This window comes from Bidens hawaiensis, unplaced genomic scaffold, assembly GCF_021521415.1.
Source record: "Bidens hawaiensis isolate Kalapana, Puna unplaced genomic scaffold, B.hawaiensis_p1.1 tig00010895_1, whole genome shotgun sequence".
NCBI classification, from domain to species: domain Eukaryota; kingdom Viridiplantae; phylum Streptophyta; class Magnoliopsida; order Asterales; family Asteraceae; genus Bidens; species Bidens hawaiensis.
Window position 1 is genome coordinate 249465 of NW_027491842.1, and position 11136 is coordinate 260600.

Sequence of the window (11136 nt, forward strand, 5' to 3'; positions counted from 1 at the left end):
ACCACCACTGACACCAACGAATGTCCACGATTTCCTTCAATTTCATATTAACGCCTCCCCCCTGTACCTCCATCTCGATATTACCCAAATTCGAAAAAGAAACAGAATCAATGTCAACAGGCCCATTTTCCCCGTCTAATTTTTCTAGGTCCAGTATCGGGCTTGTTGAACATGGGTTTATTGACAAAATAATGTTTTCATGGCCCACTTTCTCACCTAGCCCAACACCATTTTTTACCAACTGCACGTTTCCCCTTGGGAAAATTCCCAAAATAAGCGTTTATGAAAACGTTTTTCAGGTTTTATGTGCCATTTGCAAGAAATTTCCAAAATAAGTATTATAATCTAGTCGTGACGAGTAGTTTGTATAACCAATTGAAACTTGACACATGTCTTTAAACTAACCGTAACGAGCAGATTTAATAACCATTTACTCGTCACGACTAAATAAGTTTTATGCCTCGTAATCAACGCCCACGAGTAATCCATAAGTTCTTTAGTCGCGATGAGTAGATTGTAAGGTTAAACTAGTCGCAACGAGTTAACTACTAATAAACTACTCGTGTAGGGAATGTAAACCATGTAAACCAGTCGTCGCAACTAAAGGACTTATGAATTGCTCGTAGGCGTTGATTACAAGGCATGAAACTTAGTTAGTCGTGACGAGTAAATGATTAGTGAACCTGCTCGTTACGGTTAATTTAAGGACACATGACAAGTTTTAACTGGTTCTACAAACTACTCGTGTGTAATTATAAACTACTCGTCGCGACTAATTTATAATACCTATTTTGAGAATTTGTTACAAATGACACTTAAAACCTAAAAAACGTTTTCATAAACACATATTTTGAGAATTTTCCCTTTCCCCATCCTTATCCTTTGTAAATGTGTGAGAGTCATCTTCATCATCATCATGATGTTGATTCCCCATGCGCCTTTTTGTTCTCCCAATAAGCCCCTCCTATTATAGTCAACCCTTCATTACCCAACGGTTTTGTTATAGTGCCTTCAACCGGTTTGTTGTAGTAATAGTAATAATAATAATAATAATAATAATTGTAATTGTAATTGTTGTTGGGTTCTTTTTCTTCCTTGAAAATTAAAATTATTAAAGGAATGATAATCCTATAAATAAAAGAAATATAATTACTTAATAAATAACCTATTTTATTAACGCATGATAACAGACATTGTTTATTTTATTTCATTGAAATGATTTATTTTCTTATACATTCGATTTCTTCATATCAAACGCTATCATAAAATATTCTTTTAAGATTATTGACGCTCCGAGTAGAATAGGGACGCAAATGGGCTATCGGCTGCTTGGCCTAATACATCATTTAATTACGCAAAGATACATTTTAAATAGTCCAATTTTCTTGTAACTCGTTTTGCCACTTCATAAAAAAACATCAACCATGTGAGTCCAAATATTTTGTCCAAACCACCGTTAAAAACCTTTTGAACATTTAACTATGGAAAAATGATCAAACGGCCCATTGGATCAAACAAATTTCTTGACTAACCTTCAAACTAAATAATGCCTGAAATGTCTCTTTTCTAAACGGAAGGATCCGTCATAATAGAACTGACATACGAAAGATCTATCTGACACCTTTTCATTTTTGAACCAATCACATCTTGACATGTATATACTTAAACGGTCAGGCCCAACCGTTTTTTAAAAAATCAATCGTTTAGTTTTGGTGCCTACCATTTAAAAAAACCGACCGCTTAGTTTTGGCCCAGACGGAATAGACATGAAAGCCGCAAGAATAGATATATTGGTCGACAGAGTAGATATGAAGGCCCGACGGAATAGATTCGTTGGCCGACCATTTATTAAACCGTTGGACCGACTGTTTAATAAACAGTCGGCGCCAAAACTAAACTATCAGGCCTGGCCGATTAAGTGTATACGTGTCAAAATATGATTGGTTTAAAACGAAAGGGTATCAGATAAATCCATCGTATGCCGGTTCTGTTATGGTGGATCCTTCCGTTTTAAAAATGATCATTTTAGATATTATTTAGTTTGATGGGTTAGTTAAAGAAATTTGTGTGGTCAAATGGGCCACTCTCGTGAGTTCGTCATTTTCCCTTAACTAAATCGGTTTTGACCTCACTATTTGTAAACCTTGTAAACCATTATAGGAAAAGTTTAGGTCCACCAATGGCCTAATACATCATTTAATTGCGCAAAGATACATTTTAAATAGTCCAAATTTCTTGTAACTCAATTTGACACTTCATAAAAAAAACATCAACCATGTGTGTCCAAATATTTTGTCCAAACCACCGTTAAAAACCTTTTGAACATTTAACTATGAAAAAATGATCAAAACGGCCCATTTGATCAAACAAATTTTTTGACTAACCTTCAAACTAAATAATATTAAAATAGCCCTTTTCTAAACGGAAGGATCCGCCATAATAGAACTGACATACGAAATTTCTATCTGACACCCTTCCGTTTTTGAACCAATCACATCTTGACATGTATACACTTAAACGGTCAGGCCCGACCGTTTTTTAAAAAATCGATCGTTTAGTTTTGGTGTCGACTATTTAAAAAAACCGACCATTTAGTTTTGGCCCCGACGGAATAGGTGTGAACCGCAAGAATAGATAAAATTGTCGACATAGTAGATATGAAGACCCGGCGGAATTGATTCGTTGGCCGACCATTTATTAAACCGTCAGACCGACTGTTTATTAAACAGTCGGCGCCAAATCTAAACTGTCAGGCTCGGCCGTTTAAGTGTATACATGTCAAGATGTGATTGGTTAAAAACAGAAGGGTATCAGATAAATCTATCGTATGCCAGTTCTATAACCGTTTTAAAAATGATCATTTTAGGTATTATTTAGTTTGATGGGTTAGTTAAAAAAAATTTGTGTGATCAAATGGACCACTTTCGTGAGTTCGTCATTTTCCCTTTAAACTAAATCGGTTTTGACCTCACTAACCATTTTAGTAAAAAAGTTTAGGTCCAACAATGGATAAGTGGTTGAAATTAACATTTATATGTGCATGCGGACAAGTACAAGAGCTATAAATCTGAGAACTTGTTTTGGTACATGCTCATTTTATTCTCTCTCTCTAAAAAGTAAAAACCCTCTCGATCTCATAAACTCTATCATCACAACTTGTAAGACTCCAGATCTCAAACGGTTGTGATATTACAATAAATAAATAAAAACTCTCAGTCTAATCCTTATCTTGACTTAATTAAACAATCATCATCGATCACCATGAACAAAATCCTCCGCAAGTCAACCATCGGACTCCTCAGAACGGCTGCATCAAATCATCATCATCATCATCATCGATACTCTCAAGTACTACATGCACCTACCGATGAAGGACTTGTCCGATGCTCTGCAAACTATGTTCCGCTGTCGCCTATCAGCTTCCTCGAGAGAGCTGCTGACGTGTACAGAGATCGGACATCCGTGGTTTACAGATCGCTGACGTACACGTGGGAAGAAACACATCGAAGGTGCGTCAAGCTGGCGTCTGGCCTAACTCAATTGGGGATTGCTCCTGGTGACGTTGTAAGTTTGTTTTCTTCTAATTAATTTTACTTTTAAGATAAAAGAAAATGCGGTCTACACTTAAACACATCATGCGTCCCCATTTCAAATTTATACCACTTGTGTAATTTGAGTCCGCCATCAAATTAAACGTTGGCTGACTGTTAAAAAAGACGGGCTCAAATTACACGAGAATGAGAGTTCTAAGTGGCATAAATTTGAAATAAGGTCGCATATTGTAGTATTGGGCACGTGAGTGTTAATCTGGCTTTTGGATTAATATATAACTATGTTATTATTATTATTGAAATGTGTCTTGGTTTGCCAACTTTTGTTTTTATATTATTTATGCTATGACTATATAATCTACACAGTTGTCAAGAGTTATATAATATTAATTGGTACAGTATTCAACGCATGTGTTTGATGTCATTTTTTTAATAGAAAAGATATTATATTTGAAGTTAATCTCTTCCCGTCGTTACTTTTGACTTGATCCCATAAGACCATCAATATTTTTAGTATTAATATGTTGTGAGATTCTTTCATTCGGGTGAAGAAAAAATAAAAACTGTGACGGTTTATGTATATTTTCTTTAAAATTTTAATCAAGTTTTTATTGATTTACGAGTTCTACCATATAAGTACGTGTATAACTTATATATACATCATATTTATATTTTAATATATATCATTTTGGTAGTAGCAATTATATATATAACAATACTAACAAAAATATTTTGATGTCTTATTTTTAAGGAAAATTGGATTTTAATAATCCTAACTTAATACAGTTGGCTGATAATAATCCCAACTTTGAAAATAGCTGTCACTGGTCCCAACTTTCACACTATTTATTTTCATTGGACATCCGTTAAAAAAACTTAACGACATTATCTTTTTTTCCAAATTTCAAACTGATATTTTAGGGTTTTTGATCGGAATGAGAATACAAGTCGATTGATGTAAAACTTACTTCCAAACGGTGGTCCAAACGACTAAAGGATGCTTCAATTTCGGTGTTTAAACTTTTAATTAACAAAAATCAAGCTGTTTGAAGCGTCGTTTCGAGTTAAGTTTTACATCAATCGACTCGTATTCTCATTCCGATCAAAAGCCCTAAAATATCAGTTTGAAATTTAGAAAAAAACATAACGTCGTTAAGTTATTTTTAACGGAGGTCCAATAAAAATAAATAGTGCGAAAGTTAGGACCAGTGACAGCTACTTTCAAAGTTGGGATTATTATCAGCCAACTGTATTAAGTTAGGATTATTAAAATCCAATTTTCTTATTTTTAAAATCGAGCGTTATTCTTACATTGTTTACACCTTAATTCTTTTCATACGATAAGTTATTAATTTATATAAAGTAGTTTATCAACAAAGTCTTTTTTTTAATATTATAAAGGTTCATTTTAAGATGTATTATAATATAATATTTAATAAATGACCCTGCTTGCGGTGCGCGCATATAATGTATATATGTGTGAACCCTCGGGTGGGCAAAAGTAAAATTGCACTAATTTTGACGTTATTTTACTAATCTCGTGAAAATAACGTTAAAAGTGGCGGAAGGTTAATCAGGCATCATGTGGTGGCGTTGATAGCCGAAAGACAAGGGCACATGCACCGATCAGCCGGTGTCCCGATGATTGAGTGCTATGTGCCTTATGTCCAAGGCTTGATGCAAAACTACTATCGAACCGGGGGTCTCACCGGAAGCAGCCTCTCTATCCCTATGGGATAGAGGTAAGGCTGTCTACATCTTACCCTCCTCAGACCCTACCATAGTATTGCTATTGGTGGGATATACTGAGTACGATGATGATGATATAATATAATATTTAATAAGTGATAATTAATTTATAATAAGCTCTTATGTAATATTTTTGATCGAGCTCAGTATTTAATAGTTTTCATTGGGAACGTACCCCTTTTATGTTTCCTACTCACCCCTATAAATCAAATTTTGTCACATTTCATCAAAATTTGTCACATTTCATTTTGAAGTTTTTTTTTAAATAGTTTTATTTTTAGAAAATAAGTAAAAAACTATAAAAAAAGATAAAATGTGTTTTTAACTAAATTAAAAATTTTCTATATATAAACTTAAAAAGTTTTGTAACTTCCTATGATAAACTGGGCCGATTTCTTTCTTTAAGAATTTAATTTTTTTCTATATTTGTAAATTTTTTTAAAAAGAAGTTAATATTTTTCTATATTTGTAAAATTTAAAAGAAAAATTCTTCAAAGAATAATGATGTAACTTCTTTTGAAAAACAATAAAAAAAGGTTTGTTTATTTTTTGTCATATCATAACAATTCATTTTGATTTTGTTAGGTTCGAATGCATGATATTAATGACACCTCGAAAAAGAATAAACTTATTGGCCAAATAAGATATTATTCAATATTTTTTTGTTTATTAAAATACAATACGATTTTTATTAGACACTCTTTAGGAAAATTAAAACAATTATAGGAAAAAAGTAAAACGTTTTCTAAAAGTAGGAAAACATGTTTTTTTCAAATAGGAAAAAAAACGTTTTTGGTTAAAGTTTTAAAAACGTTTCATTATATATAAAAAAAGAAAAAATCTTTTAAAAAACAAATTTTTTATATAATTATAGTAAAAGATAACAAAATAGCAATATTTAAAATGAAAAGGTGAGAAAGGAGTAAAAAAAATGGAACACATCCTTTGTGGCTTTGTATATCAGTAGGTAGTAAACAGTGTTAAAGTTGCTTAATTATATTTTTATTTGATACATTAAACTAAGAGCGTGTTTGGGATTGAGTTTCAAAATATTTTATTGGTTTTTTTAAAAACCCAATAAGTAAAACTTTTTTTTTGACAATCACAAAAAATTCTTTTATTTTAACTTTTTTGAAAGAGTTAAAAGCAGTTTTTTAAAAACCATAAAATATGACTTTTTAAAATAGCTATTTGAAAAGCCAATAAAGTAACAACAGCTTTCAAACGCAATTCTAAACATGCTCTTAAACTACTAAACTAGTGTGTTAATTTTCACGTCATTGTTTAAACAATAAAAATGATTAATCTTAATGCAGGTAGCCACCCTGGCCCCAAACATTCCGGCTATGCAAGAACTCCATTTCGCCGTTCCGATGGCGGGCGGCGTCCTCTGCACCCTCAACACCCGCCATGATTCCAACATGCTTGCAACGCTTCTGACTCACTCGGAAACCAAAATCCTCTTCGTAGATCATCAATTTCTCGACACTGCTCTAACCGCACTCGAACATCTCACAAACCCCCCTCTCATTGTCACCATCACCGACGAATTGGAACCGTCTGATAATCCAAACACCGTTACCGCTTACGAATATGAAACCTTGGTTAACGGAGGAGTCACAAGTTTTAACGTAATCCGACCAATTGACGAATGTGATCCGATTAGTTTGAACTACACTTCGGGCACGACTTCAAGGCCCAAAGGGGTGGTTTATAGCCACCGTGGTGCGTATTTAAATGCAATCGCAACAGTTTTCATGCATGGGATGGGGGCACGGACCACGTACTTGTGGTCCGTGCCCATGTTCCACTGCAACGGGTGGTGCCTCACGTGGGGCCTAGCGGCTATTGGGGGTACTAACATATGCATTAGGAGATGTGATCCTAGAGACATATTTGATAACATAGCTCGACATAAGGTTACACATATGAGCGGGGCGCCAACCGTCCTAAACATGATTGTGAATTCTCCGGTCGTGGACCGGAAACCGCTACCGCACCGAGTTGAGATTATGACGGGTGGTGCCCCGCCACCACCGTTAATCCTCTCGCGGATGGAGGAGTTGGGGTTTGGTGTGTCACACTTGTACGGGCTCACGGAAACGTACGGGCCCGGGACGTTTTGTTTGTGGAAGCCCGAGTGGGACTCGTTACCGACCGAAGAACGATTGAATCTCAAAACCCGACAAGGAGTGAGGCATATGGGGTTGGAAGCGGTAGACGTGAAAGACCCGATCACGATGGAGAGCGTAGAGTGTGACGGGAAGTCAATGGGTGAGATTATGTTTCGGGGGAATACGGTTATGAGCGGGTACTTGAAGGATAGGAAAGCTACAGAAGAGGTGTTTTCGGGTGGGTGGTTTAGGAGTGGTGACTTGGCGGTCAAACATCCGGACGGGTATATAGAAGTCAAGGATCGGTCAAAGGATATTATAATATCGGGAGGGGAAAACATAAGCACGGTCGAGGTCGAAACCGTGATTTATAGTCACCCTGCGGTTCTTGAGGTCGCGGTGGTGGGCCGACCGGATAACCACTGGGGTCAAACTCCGTGTGCATTTGTGAAACTGAAAGATGGTTTTAGCGTTGATGGTCAGGATCTCATTGATTATTGTCGCGACCGCATGCCGCGCTATATGGCTCCTAAAACCATTATTTTTGAAGACTTGCCGAGAACCTCAACAGGAAAGGTGCAAAAGTTTTTGTTGAGGGAGAAAGCAAAAGCTCTTGGTAGCATATCTTGAGGTTAATGTATGTATAACCTTGTATTTTATCCAAAGAACAAGTGTTCTTTTTAAAAAATATTTTCTAAGATTGATTTCATATGGTTTAAAAAGTGTTGGGCGGGTTATATAGGTCCTTGGCTCCATCAACTATTATAATCATAGTACAAGTGTCGGTCGGGTTAGGCCTAAACATGACAAGACGAACACTAAATCATATACATATATTAATGCTTAAAAACAATTAATAAGAGTGATTATAGGTAGACATATAACAAGTTGCAGCATGTACGTGCAATATTTAGAATCACCACTACCTGTTGTAAAAATCGCTAGTCGGGCGGTGGGTGGAGACTAGCGATTAATCGGGATTAGTCGAGATTAATTGGGATTAATCGGATCGGACTTTAATGTATAATATTTAGTTTTATATATACATACACACATTTTTATATGTAGTTTTCAGTTTTATACATACACAAAAATATTTCAGTTGGAATCTCGCTTGAAACGGGGGTTTTGTTGAAATCTCTCGCGGAAAACGGCCGATTTTGGTCAGAATCTCACTGAAAACCGTTGTTTTTGGTCGGATTCTTGCCGGAAGCCACCAATTTTGGCCTGATTTGACCGGAAACCGCCGATTTTGGCCGGATTTTACCATTGATAGATTAATTGACCGACTAGCCCAAAATTAATCAGTGAAGTGGGGACTAGCGACTAATCGGGGATTAGTCGGTGACTAGTCAGAATTTTTGCAACACCTGTCTGTACATACGTGTAAATATTATGGAAAACAAGAGGCTATTCTAATGTGAAGATGTTGGTATTCAATATCAATTTCCCAATATATTTTTAACTCCTTGAACTAATGGCCCGGATCGAATTAAACACGAGAATATATTTGGCACAACTCACCAATTTTATTAATCAAGAAAATAACTCAAAACTTAATCAATTCTCTCTTAACCCTTACATGAATTCTTTGGGGTTATATAGAGGCTTGATTACAATTAGAGTAAAACACAAACTCCTATTTATCTATTAAATAAATTTTCATCTCTATCTAATAAATAAAATAGATAATTATCTCTAACTGCAATAATTAAATAATTAATGAGATCGATCCATTAGCTCGAACCGGCCCCACCTTCCCGACCCATAACTCGGTTCGGGAATTAATTCCAACAATCACCCCCTTAATTTCAGAACCGGAATAGGCGGACCTTTAACCTCGAACATGTCTCTTTTGTTCTGTTTAAGTTGACCCACGAACTTGACCTTCTCGGCTTTCTCAACCATATTGGTCCTAATCATCTTGGTCTTCACTTCTTGGAACTTCTCTTGATCCATGACTTTGTTCTTTCGGCTCTCCCGAACTCGACCTCCTTTATGACCTTGTCCCTGACCATTCCCTCGGCCGCATGAACTCGCATAACCGCTCCTTTGGCTGCGATTCTTGTCATCTAATCGAGCGAACAATAGTTTTCCTTGATCCTCCTTTGTTCCCGAATCGTTTAACTTAATTTGAATCGGCGTGGATTTCTTAACATAACCCGGAACTCCCACGGTTAACTTAATCGTGTATAACCGGCTTCTCGTTCGAAACGCCTTCATCATAAGTTTACCCCCATCATCGTACAAGAGCAAATAATCTTTCTTCATATGAACATTACACCCGTTCTCCGTTGCTTGACCGAGACTTATTATATTATCTTTCAAACTTGGTATAAAATAAACATCGGATAAAACCCGATCACCTCCGGTTTTTGATTTTAACAAAATCTTTCCTTTACCGCATATATCAACACACGACCCGTCCCCGAATTTTACCTTACCCGTTATATTTTTGTTGAGTTCGGAAAAATACGACTGGTTACCTATCATGTGATTCGACGCTCCGTTGTCGAGATACCAAGTGTCCTTTTCCACTTTCTCGGCTTCAAGCCTTTTCGGGTTAACTCGTTCTTCGTTTAAGTAAACCGTCTCATGAAGATTTAAATAACCTGCCAGATCACGATCGGCTGGTTCATTCGTTTGAGTGAGATTTGCTTCCTGATTTTCTCGTCTTCGTTCCGGACACGAGGACGCAAAGTGTCCCATCTCGTCACATCGAAAACATTTAATCTGAGAGCGGTCTTTCCTTTCTCTTACCCGTCCTTCGGTTTGGCATGATCCTTGTCCTTCGATATCCCGGCCTCTTCAACTTTCCCATGAACTCGACACACCTTTACCTCGGTTACCGGACTGATCATACGATTTACTTTTGTAACTACCTTCTGATCGATTGAAAAGTAACTGACTTTGAGACTCCGAAGCAGCGCGTTCTCTTCCTCGTAAACGTTCCTCAAACACCTTAAGTCAGCATCTTCAAACCTCATACTATCGAGATCAACCTTTTCCTAGATTGAAGCTACCAGATTGAAGTATTTGTCTGGAACCGCGTCGAGTAACTTTTTCACCAAAACATCTTGCTCGAATACGTGACCAAGACCCGTTGCCTTTGAAACCATACCAGTTATTTTTCCCGCAAACTGATCAACAGTCTCGTCTTCCGCCATCTTGAGTTTCTCAAATTCACTTTTCAACGTTAGGAGTCCAGCCTTTTGGACTCGCTCGGCCCCAACAAACTGTGCCTTCAAAGCAGCCCATATTTCTCGAGCATTCTTGTATTGAGCAACCCGAAGAAGAATATTACCTTCCATAACTTGGAACAAAAACGACCTTGCCGTCTTATTCTTCTTCGCATCAATAGCCGCGCCCTCTTCTGGTTGAACGACTTCCCATAATCCTTGATCGTCCAAAATCACTTCCACCACAATCGCCCATGTGATGTAATTTGTTCCGTTCAGCTTTGTAACCTGCACTAATATCCCCCCGTTCGCTTTGGGTGGGATTATTGGTCTTTCTTCGGCATCTGCCATTGACGTCTTTTTTCTCTTCCGTTGGTAAACTTTTAACGGTGTTGAACTCCCTTGTTCCAGTCAGTTGGAACAAACACAAACAAATCAGTCCCGAACAACTTTTCAGAACCGAACCCGTTTACTCGCAACACCCCAATCACGAATACCTTCTTGAAAAAAACTTCAAAAAAATTAAATTGCAACACCAATATT

The 11136-nt window shown here is 36.8% G+C and overlaps 1 protein-coding gene across 1 annotated transcript; it reads left to right on the forward strand.

Annotated features, from left to right (window-relative positions):
• The first annotated feature begins 3201 nt into the window (after nt 1–3201).
• Nucleotides 3202–8080, forward strand: LOC143536719 (butanoate--CoA ligase AAE1-like). Its single transcript, XM_077030648.1, has 2 exons — nt 3202–3564; nt 6617–8080. Exons 1-2 carry the CDS (start codon nt 3262–3264, stop codon nt 8042–8044), a joined length of 1731 nt encoding a protein of 576 aa, XP_076886763.1. The 5' UTR covers nt 3202–3261; the 3' UTR covers nt 8045–8080.
• Nucleotides 8081–11136: the final 3056 nt, after the last annotated feature.

Excerpts from the sequence above, each read along its gene's own strand:
- LOC143536719 (XM_077030648.1), top strand. The coding sequence starts at position 3,262 with ATGAACAAAATCCTCCGCAAGTCAACCATCGGACTCCTCAGAACGGCT. Across the intron at positions 3,565-6,616 it reads GGATTGCTCCTGGTGACGTT|GTAGCCACCCTGGCCCCAAA; the intron begins GTAAGTTTGTTT and ends ATCTTAATGCAG.